Source organism: Mesocricetus auratus, unplaced genomic scaffold (assembly GCF_017639785.1).
Source record: "Mesocricetus auratus isolate SY011 unplaced genomic scaffold, BCM_Maur_2.0 Super-Scaffold_100011, whole genome shotgun sequence".
Lineage (NCBI taxonomy): Eukaryota > Metazoa > Chordata > Mammalia > Rodentia > Cricetidae > Mesocricetus > Mesocricetus auratus.
In genome coordinates this window covers 30644536-30664701 of record NW_024429195.1, presented here as the reverse complement: position 1 = coordinate 30664701, position 20166 = coordinate 30644536, and the positions used below count along the sequence as shown (strand labels likewise).

General features: G+C 47.4%; 1 protein-coding gene across 2 annotated transcripts in view; it reads right to left on the bottom strand.

Moving 5' to 3' along the window:
- The window catches only part of Gnb4 (G protein subunit beta 4), an 81701-nt gene that overhangs the window by 13475 nt on the left and 48060 nt on the right, over positions 1–20166 (bottom strand). For both annotated transcript variants that reach the window (XM_040754523.1, XM_040754522.1), the window contains exons 2-6: positions 10795–10889; positions 8347–8385; positions 6970–7076; positions 2536–2599; positions 525–687 (exon numbers count right to left, since the gene is read on the bottom strand). In XM_040754523.1, coding sequence (XP_040610457.1) covers positions 525–687; positions 2536–2599; positions 6970–7076; positions 8347–8385; positions 10795–10851 — 430 coding nt within the window. In that variant the 5' untranslated portion in view covers positions 10852–10889. The remainder of the gene's footprint in view (positions 1–524; positions 688–2535; positions 2600–6969; positions 7077–8346; positions 8386–10794; positions 10890–20166) is intronic.

Sequence of the window (20166 nt, the reverse complement as noted above, 5' to 3'; positions counted from 1 at the left end):
CAGCAGAAGTACAGAAGGCTGTATTTGCTTCCTTTAGTATTTTTTTTATGATTGTTTGGATTTGTGAGGTAGCAAATTTATCATGTTTACAAAACAATAGTTATATTTGAAAGAAAAAATATCATAGGGGTAGGCATATACCTCCATGAGAGAACGCTCAAGGCCCCAGAGGCAACCCCAGCACCAAACTAAAGTACCAAAATAACCACCATCATGTGCACTCTGAGAGGGATCGCTTTCTTTTTTTTTTCTTTTTTTTTCTTTTTTTTTGGTTTTTCGAGACAGGGTTTCTCTGTGGCTTTGGAGGTTGTCCTGGAACTCGCTTGGTAGTCCAGGCTGGTCTCGAACTCACAAAGATCCACCTGCCTCTGCCTCCCGAGTGCTGGGATTAAAGGCGTGCGAAATCAGTGATTTCTGCCTGCCGGTTCCTCTGGCTACCGAAACGCACCCCGCCGCCGTGTAGCCTTGGTCGGCTGTCAGGAAGCAGGAGGCTGAGGAGGACGTGGCTGTATTAGACGGCTCACCTGTGTGCCCTGGTAGCTCTCTGCTCACCCGCACGTTCCCTTCGCGAGTCTTCAGGTTGTATATGGAGCAGATGTTGTCCAAGCCTCCACAGGCGACATAGTTGCCAGATGGGGCGTAGGCACAAGTCATCACCCAGGAGGACCTCAGCGGAATGGCATGCATCTACCACACAGACAATGCACAGAGACATGGGGGCTGTTATGGGGAAAGACTTCCAGGGCGGCCAGGGCATTCCTAAACCTGCTTAGGACGAAGCAAGCACAGCTGGAAATCAGGCACAGTGAAGAACAAACAGGCAGGAGCTCGGGAAAGGAGGCCATGAGACTGGAAACAGCACAGGCACACAGGATGCCCCCTTCTGTGTGAGCGGGTCACTGGGATTTGAAGCGTTCATTTTAGGAACAGTTTTATTTCTAATTACATGTCTGCGGAGTTAATTAAGTGCAGGTGCCCTTAGACCCACAGGCATCGGGTCCCCTGGAGATGGCGCTATAGGGAGTTGTGATCCCTGGATGCAGGTTCTATGATCCGAACTCAGGGCCCCTGGGAGAGCAGCAAGAGCTTTTAGTCAAGTGGCCATCTCTCTAGCACCATTGCCTTTCAACGTTCTGAATAAAAGCAAAGCTACACGGATTTTCCTTCTGGTTTTTGAGAAACTATCTTAATAGATAGCCCTGTTGACCTGGAATGACTTTAGAGCAGACTGGACTCCAAGAGATCTGCCTGCCTCTGTCTACTGAGTAAGATGCAAAGTATGAATGAAGACTTTAGCAAAGTCATTGGCACAATAATGCTCAAGATTCCTGAACACTGAACCAGAAAAGGGTGGGGACTGAAAAGTATCACAGCCAATTCCGATGGCTTTTCCAAGGAGGCCTGTATGAGTGCCCCTGTATTAACAGGGAACGTTCCAGGATCTCCAATTTACAAGCACGTCAAGTGGAACAGCTTAAGGTTTTGATTTACCAAGGCTAACCCCATACAGGGTGTCCACATCATGTGATAGTACCATGCTTCCTCTTGACCTAAAATAGTATCAAAAGTGTATTTGGGGTTATTCTGTTTGTCTCAGAAAACAAAATGGGTCTGAATGACACTAGCTTAATACCAATTAGGATAGAAAACCAGTTGGCTCACTAGTTTAGTTCTCTGTAAGTCTCAATCAGGATAAGTGTGCAGACATGGACACAGCACCTGCCTTGTGTAGACAAGGTTCTGAGTCTAACCCTTCAGGGGAAGGGCTTCAGGACTGTTCATTTCAGCACACACTGTTTCTGACTGCTTAGTCAATTAATTACTGCTGATGTACACAGGGTACAAGAGAATTTGACTTGTAAAATATGTCCCCCCATGTTTCCACTGCTATTCAGCAACTTGAAATCAAGGTTTCCTCATGCTGGGTAAAGTAAGAGAATCCAGATTTTTCACTACTAGATATCAACAAATTCAACGTGTCTACTTTCTGAGTCATCCATGAAAACAAAGTCGTCCCTGGAGTAAACCAAGGAAGAGCTCTCCAGGAACCATCACCCATAATCTAACACAAACAAAAATGTCAGTGCTATTTATCCCAGGAACTGGACATTTTAAAAGTTCATGTCTATATAAAAATGATCATCTTCACAAGCCAGGCATGGAGCTGGGTAGCTGTAAACTCAGTACTGTGGAGGCAGAGTTAAAGAGCCAACCTTAGCTACACAGTGATTTCAAGGCTAGTCTGGGCTAAATAGGTGCCTGTCTCAGAAAGAGAGAGAAAGGAGGGAGGGGGGGAAGAGAGAAAGAGACAGAGACAAAGAGGGAGGGATGCAGGGAATCTCACACACACTCTGAAATTATTCTTATAGCTTGTCCCTAGAAATAAAAAGAGCTCAGCACTAAAAGCCAACTGTCGTAAGAGCTGGTCTGGATCTAGAATAAATGTATCTCAGAAGGAGTGACTCTGAATAAGAAAGGACTGCTAGGCAGTAAACAAATACAAGATCATTTAAAAGAAAGATAAATAAATTCTACCTTATTTGTCGTATAGCTATCCCAAATAATTAATTTTCCATCTTGGGATGCACTGACTAGAAGCCTAGAGGAGAAACACAAGAACAATTGGACACTGAGAGGGAAAAAGGTTATTAGTTATTCATCCTGGCTTTGAAGGACACTTCAGAAAAGTTTTCCTAATAAAACCTGCATACCAAAATAACATTTCTTCCAACTTTTCAAAACATCATGTTCCATGCCAAACACTTTAAACAGAAAGTGTAATATTTAGCTACTGACTAAAGCTGTCTGTCTATGATTCAGTTTTTCCCCTGTGACATTTTAGTTACCAATGAAGGCCTCGGTAGATACTAGTGACTGACTTAGTTTAGTGACTCAACAGTAGATCCAGGCCCAATATCCACATCCCATCCAGCCCAGGCTGTCACCCAAAAGCCTGTGAGTGAAGGGCAGTGCTGTGTGTGGGTACTGTTCAGGCCACAGCCATGGTGGAGGCCATCTGCCATCTTGTGAGGTAAGTCACTTGCACATGCTTATAATAAACCAAGTAAATAAGAGATGCCAAAGATATGATATAAAAAAGGTGCTGAAGAGATAAGTGGGATACATTATGGCTTGTTGCCTTAATAAGAGGACAATGTGTGGGCTGGGTGGTGACAGTACAGGTCTCTAATCCCAGGCAGAGGCAGGGGCAGGCACAGACGGATCTCCGTGAGTTCGAGGCCAGCTTGGTCTACTGAGCTAGTTCTAGGACAGCCAAGGATATACAAAGAGACTCTGTCTCAAAAGATCAGAAACAAATGAACAAGAAACAATGGGCAGTGTCTATGTGTGCCTGTGCACACACCTGAGTACGGGTGCCAGAGGCCAGAGGTGTCAGATCCCTTGGAGCTGAAGTCACAGGAGGTTGGGTGTGGGTGCTGGGAACCAAACTTGGGTCCTCTGGAAGAGCAGTGCATATTCTTAACCACTAAGCCTTCTCTCCAGCCCCAGAAACTGGAATTTCCAAGAGCAAGAGATAAAGCGTATCCTAGGAGGAGGGTAGAGATGAGTGAACAGAGGCAGGAAAATTCTGGGAGTCCCGGGACCTGTGCGCCTTCCAATCATGCAGCTGAGAATACAGATGGGGCTTTGCTCCACCAATTTATGAATTCTTGGCTACATGGTCACTGGATTTTTGTTGTTCTGTGCTGTTCTGGGATTTTGCTTTGTTACTATATATAAAATATAAAGATATGAAAAAAGGTACAATTACAAACACCGCTCAGTTTTCTTCTCTGTATGTAGGCAAAGGTTTCCAATCCAATTGTGTTTACAGAAGGGGAGGCCCAAAGGTGGGCTTACAGGGGACGAAGGAAAACTTGGAAACCACAGGACATTTAAGGAAATAATCACTAACAGTGTTCAGTAATTAGATTTTTGGTTAAAAGTCTACGGTACCAAGGCAAATTTATTTTTAATTGTTAATTCATATTTATCTATTTATATGTGGGTGTGGAGGGGCCAGAGCCCAACTTGCAGGAGCCAGCTCTCTCTTTCTACTACGAGTTCTGGGGAGCAAATTCAGGCCATCAGGTGGCAACTTTTCACCCACTCAGTCATCTTGCTGGCCCAGGGCAAATATTTTTATCTTAAATTAAGAAAAATCTGCCTTAGCTTCATACTAGCTGTCAATATATAATTTTATCTCTTCCCTTCTATATGAGGCACATACACTATGTTAGTGATTTCAATACCCTCCTCACTTTTAGACCAAGATTTTATTAAGCTCAGAAATAGAAACAAAATGATTAACGAATACAATCACAGAAAAACAGCATGTGTGTAAGGATTCAGGCATTGTGCTGGCCTGCCCCTGTCACTGGCAGAATGCACTCAGGCAGTACCCTGGTCAGCCCAGGGTTCCATGAGTACTAGTCTGCATGCAGGTGTAAAGGACCCCTTTAAATGACAGACCCCGCCCACTTAAAGCTCTCTTACTGCTCTGCTCTTACTGTTGTTTCTGCTCTCTCCGCTCTCCTCTCTTTCTGCTCCTGTCTCCCTCTTCTCTTCTGTCTTCCCTCTGTCTCTGTGTCTCTTTATATCTTTTCTCTTTCCTTCCTAATAAAACTTCTCACTCAAGCTCTGTCTGCCTGGCGTATTTGTCCTCCGCCTGGGTCACCCTCGCCTGGCCATGGAATCTGCCATGGTCCCCCACGAAGGACCCCCTTCCAGCTTTATGCTAACGCTGGGGCAAAAAGTATGTGTGTTAGGCTGGGGAAGTAAGAGATTATTCAATTGCTGGGCCTGGAGGTGTTAATCTTTAATCCCAGCACTCAGGAGGCAGAGGCAGAGGCAGGCAGATCTCTGTGCGATTGAGAACAGCCAGGGTTACACAGAGACCCCTTCCCCCCCAAAAAAAAAAAATATATATATATATATATTTCAGTCTTTCTGGAGTTAGTTGATAAGGTACAGTAACTTCCACAATTTAGACGAAGACACACTTAAGTGTTTATTAACTGGTATCTTAACACTAATAAACAGTAAGGCCAGGGTTTGGCTTGGAATGGTGTGCATACCTTGTCAGGTCCACAGGAAAGGCCATCTCCCCAAATTCCAAAAGACTGAGGGGACAAAAGGCTATCTGTGCCGCCCATTGGCACACCAAAGCCCATGCTTGCCTCCAGGCTCCCTTACACCACAAGTACCTGTTACACACTTCAGAGTCCATGCTGGCTCCTTTCACCTCCCCCATGCTGAACTCCCTTCACCTCACAGGCTTCCTTCCCTCTCCTCCTTCTCTTTAAACCCTATGCTTGTTTCCCCCTGCCCCATCTCTCTGCTCCGTTCCTGCTCTCACAGCCAGGTCCCGTCTGCGGCCACGCTCAGTCCACTTCTCTCTCTCTGTTCTGGACTCTTCCAGATGCATCTGGGTGTTCTCCCACACCGCACCCTGGGGCAGTCACGTCATCTGTTTATACATACCTGTAATTCCAGCACTCAGGAGCCTGAGTCAGGAGGACACTGCGGCTAGCTGGAGCTACTTAGCACTAGCCTGTCCCAGAAGAAACAACCCCTCCCCAAACAAAACCGTTTTGACATACTAAAAACACACGATAACACTTCTAAAAGAGGATGCAGTTGTAACGGTTTTACCAATCTGCTTGGAAGACAATAACTCACACAAGGTAGACTTTAGTCAAAGGATTGCTCTTTTAAAAACACCCCAAAGGGGCCTGGCTTGCTGACCAGGCCGGTTAGAGATAAGTGAAATTTAAGACCTAGGATGTAAATGTTATTCTCCAGGACTGACCCAGCCACCAAGCTCCACTCCCATAACAAAGGAGACAACTCTGATTTACCACAGCCATTAGGCGGTCTTCATCTCAAAGAACATTCCTGAACAGGCTGCAAGGAGCAGCACAGGGTCACAGGTTAAGTCCTGGCTGGCCATAAAGCCCCAGTTCTCTGAGAACAGCATAATTCTGTCAAGAGGGAAGATGACTGGGTAACAACTATTTGAAAAGGTACACACTTGTATACTAAAATGGTTCTGGCAACATGTAGTATCATTCCTGTGTAAATCTCTCATCTGCCTATGCAGCCAGACTTGTGGGCTCCTGTCTCTTTAAAGTGTTCAAAGTCTAACCTGGACCACGACCTGAAAGACAGTTAAGGATGACTGTATGTGAAATGCATAAGCCTACGGTGTACATGAGTTAGTGGAGTCTTCTGTCCAGGGCCAGCTCTACCCTGAGCATTCGCCACAGCTGGAAATGTGCTTTCTTAAAGAGCTTCCTCCTGGGGCTGGAGAGGTGCCTCACAGGTTAAGAGCACTGACTGCTCTTCCAGAGGACCTCAGCTCAATTCCCAGCAACTATATGATGCCTCACAACCATCCGTAATGGGATCTCATGCCTTCTTCTGACCTGCAGGCAATGTAGGCAGAATACTGTATATATAATAAATAAATAAAACTTTAGGAAAAAGTTCTTTCTTCTGTAAGAATCTCCAAGTGTGCAGAGTGACTTCTCACTGGGAAGGCACAGTGATTCTAGAACAAAGAAAGAAACCCTCCTCTAAATAGTTTCCACAGGTCACTAGACAAAGATCTTTTAGGGAGGCAAATTCATTTTTCATATCAGAAACTTTAAGCAGTATTTACTGACATTAACCCTACTCTGTATGTTTATGTCCATATGTGGCCCACATATGGAGATCAGAGGGCAACTTGCCAGGCAAACACCTTCATCCAAGAAGCCATCTTGCTTGCCCTAAAAACTCTGTGAACTTCAAACTGAGGATACAGCAATGAGGGGGCCCTGGGCTTGATCCCCACACGGAAACAAACAGCTCTCGGCCTCTGAAGAGTTAATGAATGTTCACTCCTAGAGCAAGGAACGTGCTCATAATTGTTTGAGTGTTAATGAAGAAACTCCCATGGGCATTTTATAACCGACAGTCACTGACCTGGAATCATATCCCCAGTGCATGGCGTAGATCTTAGCGAGGTGGCCGCGCAGCGTGCGCCGTGTTCGCATTTGAATTCGACCCACCGAGTCCATATTAGATGTGATCTTTAGAAAGCAACAGGAGCATTACTCTTTGCCTTAGATGTGTCGGTAGATAAAAAGCAGAAAGAAACCCACAGTAGCCGACGGTGATCCAGTATAAGACGCAACAGGCCTGCCGAGACTTCAGTTCACACGTGACTCACACAGGTCATGGTGTGTGCTGCTGCACACGAGGACGCCTTTCCAGAGAAGGGGCTGAAGTAAACACACGCACTTCCAAACTTCAGTGTAGCTCCCAGCACAGCGAAAAAACAAGACAGGTAGGAAGGAGGAAGTGTGGCTGGGCAAGCCGCCCCGCAAGGACAGGTTCTGAACTGTGTGCGCGTGCATGTGTGTGTGCGTGTGTGTCTGTGTGCGCGTGTATGTGTGTGCGCGTGTGCGTGTGTGTGTGTGTCTGTGTGTGTGCGTGTGCGTGTGTGTGTGCGTGTGTGTCTGTGTGTGCGTGTGTGTCTGTGTGTGTGTGCGCGTGCATGCGTGTGTGCGCGTGTGTGTGTGCGTGTGTGTCTATATGTGTGTGGGTGTGTGTGCGTGTGTGTGTGTGTGTGTGTAGGGGGGAGTACATGCTGAGGTTAGAGGACAACTCTGTGGAGCTTCTCTCTCCTTCCACCTTACTCAGATTCTGGGGGTCCAAATGAGGTCTTCAGGCTTGCATGGCAATTGCCTGGCCTGACGCCATCTTGTCAGCCCCCATCAGTTTATAAAGAGCTACAGGAGAGGTGGCTTGGGTCTCTCAACGCAAAGCAACAATAAACACCGGAAGCTCTTACTACCCTGATTTGATACACTGCATATGTGCCCAGCTGTCACAGTGCGCCCACAAATATGACACACAGTGTTTTTATAGGAAAAAAAACCACACACCAGTCACAAAGGGAAACTAGAAATAAGTGACTAGAGAAAACATTTGTAATGGTATATAAGAAAGCCATGGAGCTGGAGAGATGACTCAGCAGTTAAGAGCACTGGCTGCTCTCCCAGAGGACCCAGGTTCAATTCCCAGCACCCACATGGCAGCTCACAACCATCTGTAATTCAGTTCCACACACTCGGTGCGCAGAAAAAGGCTTACTCAGCATGTACCGTAAAGATTGGGAAAGTGCGTAAGAATGAGCAGGACTAGACACTTCTGCGTGTCTCCCCAGTGCTCGCTGTCCCCCAGACAGACGTCTACTGCAGCAGTGTACTGTGGACAACACCTTCAGTAACAAGTCTGAATGTCACCCGCACTGCGCCACTTCATGTGGACGGCTGTCACGAGCTGGGGACACTTTACCTGAACCAGCGTGGCATCATTGCAGGCCTTCCTGGCATCCTAGAGCAAAGAAAGACGGTGACATGGTGAGGGGGGCATCTAGATGGGACAAACTTGTATTTATTGAAAGTAAACCTTTACTGTATCACATCATCTTAAATTTTTCTGGAATAAACTTTACCTAACATAAAAGGAGTCATTGTAAGGGAAGCAATTTGGTGGTTTTTCGTTACATTCAGAATTGAACCACACAATGGTCCAATCTAGAACATGTCTACCATATCTATCGGCTCCCAAAGAAATTCCATCTGTCTGACCCCCCTTCTCTGCAAGCCTCAGCCTCTCCTCCCTCCACCCTGTCCTTTCTGTGTGGATCTGCCAATCAGACCTCTCTGGTAAACCACATCATACAGTACATGGCATGTTTCCACGGGTCAGCCATGTGACCCCCACAAGCAGTGTGCCTCTGCTTCAAGGCTGGCAGTCCTCACAGACGACTTCCAGCATTCTAGCTGGTACCTGAGACTTTTGGACACAGACTGTTTCCACGTTTCAGTTATTACAAAGTGCGATGTTCCCATGTTTCCCGCCCCTTTGGAAATTCTACATGCTATTGTTCAGAGACGCTGCACCAGAGATGTCCAGGGCTCTGCAAGGTCACTGTGACTCTTATGGTGGTCTGTGCTTTCCATTACAGCCACCTTAGCTGTGAAGTATCACACTGTGGTTTGGGTTTTATTGGGAATCTTTCCATGCACTTCCTGTGTGTGTGTGTGTGTGTGTGTGTGTGTGTGTCTGTCTGTCTGTCTGTCTCTGCATGTGTGTGTGTCTATCTGTCTGTGTGTCTGTCTGTCTGTTTCTCTGTGTGTATGTGTCTGTCTTTGCATGTCTGTCTGTGTGTGTGTCTGTGAGTATAAACCTGTGTGTGCACATCGTTGGTGTACATCTGTGTTTGTGTCTGTGATTATGCTGTGCGTGTGTCTATCTGTCTGTGTGTGCATCGTTGGTGTACCTGTGTTTGTGTCTGTGAGTACGCTGTGTGTGAGCTTGTGTGTCTGTGTTTTCATGCCTTTGAAGGGATTTCTATTTAAAGCTTTTCCAACTTTTAAATCAGGTTGTATTCTTTTTTGTCCAGATATAGTCATTCTTTATATATTTTAGATACTTGACCCTTACAAGATATACAATTTTCAAACTTGATAGTTTTCTAAATATACTTTATTTTTATTTATGTGTGCGTGCGTGCGTGCGTGCGTGCGTGCGTGCGTGTGTGTGTGTGTGTGTGTGTGTGTGTGTGTGTGTGTGTGTGTTGCCTGCAAAGGCCAGGAGAGAGTGATAAATCCTTACAGCTGGTTATAAGTGAGTTGTGAGTCTCTCCTGATGTGAGCTCTGGGAACTGAACTTGGGTCTTCTGCAAATGCAGCAAGTGCTCTTAACTACTGAGCCACTTTTCTGGCCTCTTGATAGAATATATATATATGTTTGTCTGTCTGACATACATACATTCATTCTCATCGTGACACTTGTCTCTCAGTTATATTGGAAATTCTACTTTCATTAACTTTAAAATTTTACTTTGTGTGTGTGGGGGGCATGCTCACCATAGCACATGTGTGGAGGTCAGAGGGCAGCTGTCAGGAGTCAGTTCTCTCCTTCCGTCGTGTGGGTCCCAGCGACAGAACCCAGGTCATCAGGCTTGGCAGCGAGCACCTTTACCCACTGAGTCATCTCGGCCCTAGGCACGCTACTCTCTTTTCTACTCCTTTTCAGTGTCAAGTGTCATTTGCTGGCATGGATACTTGTTTGGAATGGTTTGGGGGAAGAGTTCTCTAAAAGCATGATAAAAACAACTTAACCATTTTCATATTGTTTCCTCGAGAAAGGATCTTGCTTAGCCCAAGGAGGCTTTTGAACTTGCTAAGTAACAAAGGATGGCCTTGAACTCCAGATCCTTCCATCTCCATCTCCTGAGTGCAGAGGTTACAAAAGAGTGACATCACAACTAACTCAGGCCAACCACTTCTCTCCTCATGAATGACTTGATAAGTGTTGACCTGAAAAGTTTCTGCACCCCGAATAATCCAAATCAGACCAAATCAAACCCAATTAGAAAAAGCCCACATTTAATGGTACTCCCGGGTGGCCTTCCAGCTCTCCAGAGAGGAGATGGGAAAGAGAGACTGTTTTCTGGGGGGGCAGTTTAAACACCTTGTGGGCGTGGTCTTGAGGATCTCTGGGGGAGGGGCCATCATTTAGCAGGCTTTCTGAGATGCAGCAGGGTTTGGAGAGAGAGGGGAGGGGAGTCTGGGTGGAATTTCCACCAGAACATTCCAGACTCTTCGGGTATATGGATGCCAGGGGCTGGAGTGAAGTGTCCACTGTAACAGACCGGTAAACTAATAAACGGTGTGTCTACACACTGCTGCAGCCGGACTAAGCAGGCGGGCTTCAAAGCCGCACACTCCCCACCTGGATCTGACTCCGCAGCTGCTCGGCTTCCTGCCTCAACTGCTCCAGCTCGCTCATCCTTGGTGCCAGTCTCCTCAGGAGTCTCCCGTGAAGACCTGGGGGCAGGGCGCAATTAATTTGTTTTTTAATCCGCACGTAAAGCACGGACGTATCACTTTTTAGTCCTTCCAAATGTAAACAAGACAACCAACATTACTAGAACTTAAAATTGCTTAATAAACAACTAGATCATTCACAGAGGGGTTTTATGCAGGAGCAACATGGAGTCATTTCTGCCAACCCTTCCATGAAGGAGGCGCTTGTCCATACACATGCATACCGATGAAGGGATTTCAGAAATAAACTCTCTATGAAGGAGACCATGCATACATATATGCCCACAAAGGAATACTCGGGAACTTCTGCAGTATCCCACATAAACTAGCTCCCCCAAGAGCCCACACCAGCTCCAGACACAGCCAACTAAGCAATGGTCTTAGTTTCCAGCTTAGGTAGACCTTCCTTTTGTTTCTTTCCTCCTCTTCCTTTTTCCCCCTTTCCTGTTCTTATCCCAACATCCTCAAATGCATACATGGTATTCCAGAAAATCTACCCCTTCTATTCTAGAAAATCCAAGGCACGGGGGGTGTCAGATCCAAAAGAAACTGAGGACAAATGTCTACTGTGGTATCCATTAGCATACGAAGGCACTTGCTGGCCTCAGGCTTCCTCGGCATCACAACTACCCATGGCTCCTCTCTGTGCTTCTCACCCACCCCTGCCCTAAACATCAACAGTTCATGGTCCGTCCGTCCCCGTGGCCTAGGTCCCAGTTCGTGGACTGTTTAGGAAGGATTAGGAGGTGTGGCCTTATTGGCGAAGGTGTGGCTTTTTTGGAGGAGGTGTGTCACTGGTGGTGGACTCCGAGGTTTCAAAAGCCCATGCGAGGCTCAGTCTCTATTCCCTTGCCTCCAGTTAATGGATCAAGATATGAGCTCTCAGCTACGTCTCTAGCACTACACTACGCCAGCCTGGCGCCATGGTTCCCATGGACTCAACATTCTGGAACTGTAAGCATGCCCCCAATTAAATGCATCAAGACATTTTATTTTCATTTTTTAGTGCCATGTCTATGAATGTTTGCCTGCATTTATGCTTATGCACCATATGCATGCCCAGATGCATCTCTGGAACTGGAGTTACAGAGGGTTGTGAGTCACCATATAGATGCTGGGAGCTGAACCGGAGTCCTCTGGAAGGGCGGCAAGTGCTTTTAACCACCAAGTCATCTCTCCAGCTTCACATCCAGAATTTTAAAAGCAACTCCTTAAACCCAATGCTACAACCAATCACCGATGCATAGGGACATGTGCACAGAGCGGGGTCAAGTAGCAAACACTACAGACACCAAATGAAACTCTTACTTCAAAACTTAGGGAAATGCACACTAAAGAAAGGTAGAGTTTCACACCTTTAATCTGGTAAAGCTGGATACAAACCTTAACTCAGATTCCGGTGGGCCAGCTCTTAGAAGCACTTAGGCAGTATCTACCAAGTGATGGCCTGGGTATCTTTCAACCTGATAATCTGTTTCCATTTCTGGATGCAGACACCCCAAAGGCAGACACTCTAGTGCCTGCAGTGCAGAACAGGGTGCAGCTGTTCAGAAAGTATCAAAATTATAATAAATCATAACAGAGCTGCCCCTGGCCAAATGGGTGATGTCTGTGCTACTCGGTGTTAATACACAGCCACAAATGCAATTAGATACCATAGGCAGCCCGTAAAAACACTATGGAGAGAAAAGCCCCAGCACAATGTCACTTAACTTACAGAATTAAAGAAAAAAACAATAAAAACCAGTGTATTAAGATGTATGAGTGCCGAGCGTTGGTGGCACACGCCTTTAATCCCAGCACTCGGGAGGCAGAGGCAGAGGATCTCTGTGAGTTCGAGACCAAGCCTGGTCTACTGAGCGAGTTCCAGGACAGGCTCCAAGACAATACAGAGAAACCCTGTCTCGAAAAACCAAAAAAAAAAAAAAAAAAAAAAAAAAAAAAAAGATGTATGAGTACTACCAGGTACACACCTATGATCTCAGATTGGGGAGGTAGAGGCAGAAGGATCAGGAATTCAAGGTCATCCTTGGCTGCATGGCAAGTCTTGATGTCAGCCCGAGCCACAAGAGCCCCTATCTCAAAAACCAAAAGGAAGAAAAAGTATAAATATGCACTTTAGCTTCTATAAGGGAAGGAATGATAAAACGGTCTAGGAACACAACTTGTTGGGAGCAGTAGCTCACACTCCGGTTCCTCCGTCGGGCATGCGGTTACAGTGCAAACATTACTAACAACCAGGAAAACCTGATCCAGCTCCTGAGGTTCACCGGGAACCACAACTTAAACGCAGTGGAGGATAGAAAGCGAGGCTGAGATGAGTCTAACGACTTGTTAGACAGCAGAGGAAAGTTGAGATTCTGGTCCCCACACGCTTGACACCCATCGCGCATGATGCCTCTTTGCAAAGGGTTCCTTCAGTCTGCCGGAGCACGAAGCCCACCTCCTTACTTAACTTTATCTCTGTGACCGCCATAATGTCCAGCTTCTCTCGCTCTCTCGGACTTGATTGTTCCCTCTCTGTTTCTTTGTAGGCTCCCTGTTTCTTTCGTTTCTCAAACACTTGCATTTCTCAGGATTCTAGGTTAGACAGCTAATTAAGAAACTCCCCTCCTGGGAGGAAGGAAAGACAAAAAGGAACCTGAGGTACATATGAGCCACAAGGGGGTTGGGAAATGACTCACAGGTGTAAGCAGTTGGGCTCCAACCCTGGGAACCCACGGACTAAAGTCAAGTGTGCGGGTGTGCACTTCTCTATCTAGAGAGCTGGGGACGGGCAGTCCCTAAGGGGCATCAGCCAACCTGCATAGACCGATCACTGAGTCCCAGACCAGTGAGGGACTCGGTCTCAAAGAATCAAGCTGCTTGAGGAACGACACCAGTGGCTGTCCTCTGTATGCGTGTGGGTGTGAGCACACACACACACACACACACACACACTCACACACACACTTGTAGCTACACACATGAGTCCAAACTCACAAGCTCACAATGTATATAAGACACTTACACTTTTTTCCCCCTTTTCATGTGTAGGGTGTACGTGTGCATGTTTTGTTTTTGAGACAGGTTTTCTCTGTGTAACGATCCTGGATATTCTGGAACTTGCTTTTGTAGACCAGGCTGGCCTCGAATTCACAGAGGTACACCTGTGTCTGCCTCCCTGGGATTAAAGGACTGCGCTACCACCGCCAGGCAAGTGCGCATGTTTTTAAGTGTGTGGGAATTATCCTTATCTGCTCTTCAACCCGATTCACTGATGCAGGGTCCCTCAATCAAACCCAGAGTTTGACGATATGTCTGATCCTGGTAGTGAGGCTGTTCTGAGGGTCCCTTGACTATGCCTCCTGAGGCTGGCTTGCCCATCCTCTATATGTAGAGTTGGGGATTTGACCTCATGCTAATGTGGCAAGTATTTTAACCTCTGACCTGGCTCTCTAGTCCTCACACATCCCTTTGAGAGCACCAGAAATGCATAGTCTAGTGATCTCCAAAGTCATTCCCCAATGGTGAATTTGCTCCAGGTCACACTGGAACCACGAATCCCAATTATCACAATTACCTGTAGAAGTGGAACCGAAGTCAAGGAGGCAATTTGAAATTAAGAATTGTTTACAAAGGTATCTGACATAACCATGGTGCTCTTTCAATTGCTACAACTTGACTAAGTGTTTCAGCATTGAGTAGCTGATTCATGCAACAAAATTTGAACAACTATTACACACCGAGGGCCCTGCAGAGCTTCCTATCAAGTACCTCTTACAAGCTGGCTGTGCCAGTAACAAGTATCAGAAGATGCCAATGAGCTGCTGTGTCTGCACAGATTTATTAACAAAATGAGAACAATGCAGCTGTGTAATTCAATGGCCTTCTCACAGCACGCCGTTAAACATCCACACAACTTTCACCAAAGCAAGGCATTCTGCCATCTGGACAAAGCTGCTGCTGTACCAGCGAAGGGTCTTTCTGTCCACCGGGGACCAGGACCTGTAAGTTCTTAGCTGCTGAGAATCTCCACACAGACTGCAAACGCTCACACAAGGCACGGAAGACACTGATTAGTTATTGTGTGTGTGGCATGGGTGTGTCAGTGCTCTCACGAGTGTACAGGTGTGCAGGAATGTGTACATGCGGGTGTGCAGGGACGTGTACATGTGGGTGTGCAGTGTGCAGGGACCTGTACATGCGGGTGTGCAGGGACGTGTACATGTGGGTGTACAGGGACGTGTACATGTGGGTGTGCAGTGTGCAGGGACCTGTACATGCGGGTGTGCAGGGACGTGTACATGTGGGTGTGCAGGTCCCAAGGTTGACATTAGGTATCTTCCTCAGCCACCCTCCACCTTATCATTTGAGGCAGGGTCTCTCACTGGAGCTTGCCTGTATATTCAGTTAGGCTACCTAGCTAGTGAGCCGGAGGGGGGGATCCTCCTGTCTGCTCCCCAGCCCAGGATTACAGGTGCCTACACTGCCTCAACATAACCCCAGGTAGACCTGGGATAGCACCTCACATAGGCAGGAATGAACATTTCTGTAGTAGAACACAAGGGAATACACAGTGAGCAGTCCTTAGAGTGACCACGTTGGGCAGCACCCACCAGAGACCTCTGTTGACAAACTTCAGCCTCCTGAAATAACCATCTAGCACATTCTACTCATTGATTTAAGGAAAGGGCTTGCTATATAGCCCAGGCTAGCTTAAGCCTCATGAGTGTTGAGTTCTAAAGCATGTACTACCATGCCTGGCTTTACTATGTTCGATTTAATTTGTAGAATTCTAGAATAAAAACTGCCCACTCCATACCTTAATTGCCCTGATTTATTCTGTGGCACATACGAGTCAGGGAACGGAGTCAGCCCCAGGTGCACGACTGGGTCCTAATTTCACATTACCAAATAGTGGAAGTCAGCAGCTACACCAAGTCCTAGGCAACATGATTTGGTGAGGATTCATAATAATCAGGGGAAGGGCTAGGAAGATGGCTCAGGAATTAAGCGTGTATGCAAGTCCTAAGTCAAGCCATTCATTGCTAAATTTCCACTTAAAAGTATTAAAAATGGAGAGGCATGGTGGTATATGCCTTTAATTCCAGAACTCAGGAGACACAAACATGCAGATCTCTGAGTTCAAGCCCATGCCAGTGTGTGTGTGTGTGTGTGTGTGTGTGTCTGTCTGTCTGTCGAGATGACCCAGGGAGTAACGTCACTTGCTGCCAAGCTGAATTTATTCCCTGGGACCCACACAGTAGAAAAAGCTTAAGTTATCTCCTGACCTCCACACTGTGGCATGCGCACCTTTCATGCAGGCGCACACACAAAATAATGTAGTAAAACATATAAACATCTTAAGACTCGGTCATAATTTGCTCTTTAACCATAGGAACCAATCTCCTTGTATACAGAATGTACAGAATTCTGCTGATTTCTCTATGGCTGAAACATGGCCCTTATTGAATGCTCACGGGGGAATGGTGAACACCGGGGAATGGTGAACACGGAGAACAGTGCACACTGGGGAATGGTACACACAGGGAATGGTGAACACTGGAATGGTGAACACGGGGAATGGTGAACACTGGAATGGTGAACACTGGAATGGTGAACACGGGGAATGGTGAACACGGGAAATGGTGAACACGGAGAACGGTGAACATGGGGAATGGTGAACACGGGGAACAGTGCACACTGGGGAATGGTACACACAGGGAATGGTGAACACTGGAATGGTGAACACGGGGAATGCTGAACACAGGGAATGGTGAACACTGGGGAATGCTGAACACTGGGGAATGGTGAACACGGGGAATGGTGAACACGGGGAATGGTGAACATGGGGAATGGTGAACACTGGAATGCTGAACACAGGGAATGGTGAACATGGGGAATGGTGAACACTGGAATGGTGAACATGGGGAATGGTGAACACTGGAATGGTGAGCATGGGGAATGGTGAACACGGGGAATGGTGAACATGGGGAATGGTGAACACGGGGAATGGTGCACACCGGGGAATGGTGAACACTGGAGAATGGTGAACACTGGAATGCTGAACACGGGGAATGGTGCACACGGGGAATGGTGCACACGGGGAATGGTGAACACGGGGAATGGTGCACATGGGGAATGGTGAACATGGGGAATGGTGAACATGGGGAATGGTGAACATGGGGAATGGTGAACACGGGGAAATGGTGCACACGGGGAAATGGTGCACACTGGGGAATGGTGAACATGGGGAATGGTGAACATGGGGAATGGTGAACACTGGGGAATGGTGCACATGGGGAATGGTGCACACGGGGAATGGTGAACACGGGGAATGGTGAACATGGGGAATGGTGAACACGGGGAAATGGTGAACATAGGGAATGGTGCACACGGGGAATGATGCACACCGGGGAATGGTGAACACGGGGAATGGTGAACATGGGGAATGGTGAACATGGGGAATGGTGCACACGGGGAATGGTGAACACGGGGAATGGTGAACACGGGGAATGGTGAACACGGGGAATGGTGAACACGGGGAATGGTGAACATGGGGAATGGTGCACACGGGGAAATGGTGCACACTGGGGAATGGTGCACACTGGGGAATGGTGCTGGGGGACAATCACCAGGAACCCACCAAGGCCTTTTTACTCATAAGCAGTGCGCTGAAGGATGGCCCCCATGACCCTGCTCCAGAACCCAGCATGAAAGTGCAGGTGCCTCTTGATGAAGAGCATAGCTCCAGCAGTGTCTGGACACCACCATGCCCACTGCCAGAGCCTCACCCTAAGCTATCTACCCCTGCAATCTACCACAGTCATTTCCTCTTCATTATTTGACCATTTGCCTATATAGCCCAGGCTGGCCTCACACTCACAGAGATCTACCCACCACAGTCATTTTCTCTTCATTCTTTGACCATGTAGCCCAGGCTGGCCTCACACTCACAGAGATCTACCCACCACAGTCATTTCCTCTTCATTCTTTGACCATGTAGCCCAGGCTGGCCTCACACTCACAGAGATCCACCCACCTCTGCCTCCTGAGTGCTGGGATTAAGCGTGTGTGACACCATGGCTGGCCCATACAATCAGGAAGTTCAGATTGGCTGCCTTTGAAAGAAGTCCTTGCACAGCCCTGGCTGGTCCCAAGTGCACTGTGTAGCCAAGGATGACTTTGAATTTCTGGTCCTCCTGCCTCCACCTTCTCAGTGCTAGGGCTACAGGCCTGGACCACCACACGTAGTTTTATGCAGCAGGGAGGACCAAGCCCGAGGCAAACACTCTACCAGATGAGCTCTCGGTTTACTGATTTCGTTAAGGGAAACAACCAGCCAGTTTGTGACCTGCGTTTTCCTACTTTTTGAGTCTCCCTGCTTGTGAGAATCACCTCCAGCAGAGGGCAGCCAACAGAAGGGCGGCTGTGTAAAGCCAGACTGGAGGCTCACTGGTTTCCAGAGCTGTACAGTGTCACTCAACAGTGCAGGTGAGTCTCTGGCAGCAGTGTCTGGTCCGCATCAAACAGCATTCGTCAGACACAGAGCTGGAAAGTAGGAGTGCTAACACTCGTTCAGCCAGCCACATCCATATCCATCCACCCAGCGTCTGTGCCAACAAGTGAACCAGGAATACTCCAGGCTCTGGAGGTGCATTAATCAAGAACCAAGATTCTCGCTGCCGTGATTCTGTGATGGGCAGTGCTGTTAGCCTGACGGATTCCAGGGCCACCCGAAGATGAGCTTCTTGGCATGCCTGTGGGGTTATCCTGATTGGTGCATTGAGGTGGGGAGATCCACTCACCACTCATCCCTGGGTCCTGGACTATACAGCAGAAGAAGCAAGTTGAGCAGCGGCATGCACGCCTGTATCCACTGCTCTCTGCCTCTTCGCTGCATGTATAGTGTGAAAAATGACCTCAAGCCCTTGCTGCTGTGGCTTCTACAGCAACCAACCACACCGTGAACTGTGAGCTGAAATAAAACCTTGACCTCCAAACTGCTTCTGTTAGAATATTTTATCACAGCAACCAGAGAGGCTACTAAGCCAGGGCCTCTAGTCTCATCTGTTTAGGAAATGAGCCCAAAGTAAAGAACAGGACCCAAACTTTAATTACCGCCAAGAGCTATATGGTAAAACACTCAAAGTTAGATCACAGGTGATTAGGGAGGCTGTTTTGAAATAAATCAGACTAAGCCATGAATGATATCAGGATATGGGCCATGTCTTTAAAAGGAAAAGCCAGCCAGGCATGGTAGCACATGCCTGTAATCGTAGCACTGAGTCACAGGGATTGCCACAAGTAAGAAGCCAGCCTGTATACGCAGGGGGACTTTCAAAAGAAAGAGCAACAGGGCTGGGGGTGCAGCTGGGTATGGCTGGTCCCATGCATGAGGCCCTAGGTAGAAGAAACAGGAAAAATGGAGCCCTTAAAGCAACCAACCTGGATCACCAGGGAGAAAATGTGATGCGGGAGCAGAGAGCGGGGAGGGGGGTAGAAAGGGAGAGGGCACAGGGGCAGGCAGGCCTGCTTTGTGATCATGTAGGCCTCTCATGTACTGGGGACTTTTTTTTCTTTTTGACGGGGTGTCATTCATTTTGGTGCTTGAGTTCCTCCAGACTGGGCCACTGGGAGACTTTCAAGCTATATCCTTTCGAAATTCCCCAGCATTGTCTTCTACACTTTCTGACTTTGTAGCACAAAGTTCAAGGCTCACCCTACAGCTTCCCCGTGCCAGCTCTAGAACCCGCCACTTAGAAAAGGGCACACTTTCAGGCTCTTACCAGCCAGAGTTAGGAATTGTATGTGTACATGCTGTATGTATTCAGTATTTATGTGTCAAGTCTGTGCATATTCATGAATGCAAGTGTGTTTCCATCTTTTAATCACGGGGTCACACTGATGCCACCAGTACCAGCAGAATGCCAGCTACTTCCCCACTGTCCCTCCCTTCTTTCCTTACAGGGTCTCATGTAGTCAGCCTGACTTTAAGACATCGATCCGGCAAGGATGATCTTGAATTTCCAAACATCTATTCTACCTCTCAAGTGCTGATTTTTTGTTTGTTTGTTTGTTTGTTTGTTTGTTTGTTTTTGGAGACAGGGTTTCTCTGTATTGTTTTGGAGCCTGTCCTGGAACTCGCTCGGTAGACCAGGTTGGTCTTGAACTCACAGAGATCCACCTGCCTCTGCCTCCCGAGTGCTGGGATTAAAGGCATGCAGCACCACTGCCCGGCTCAAGTGCTGGTTTATAGGGTGCTGGGGGGTGGAAGTCAGGGCTTTGGTGTGCT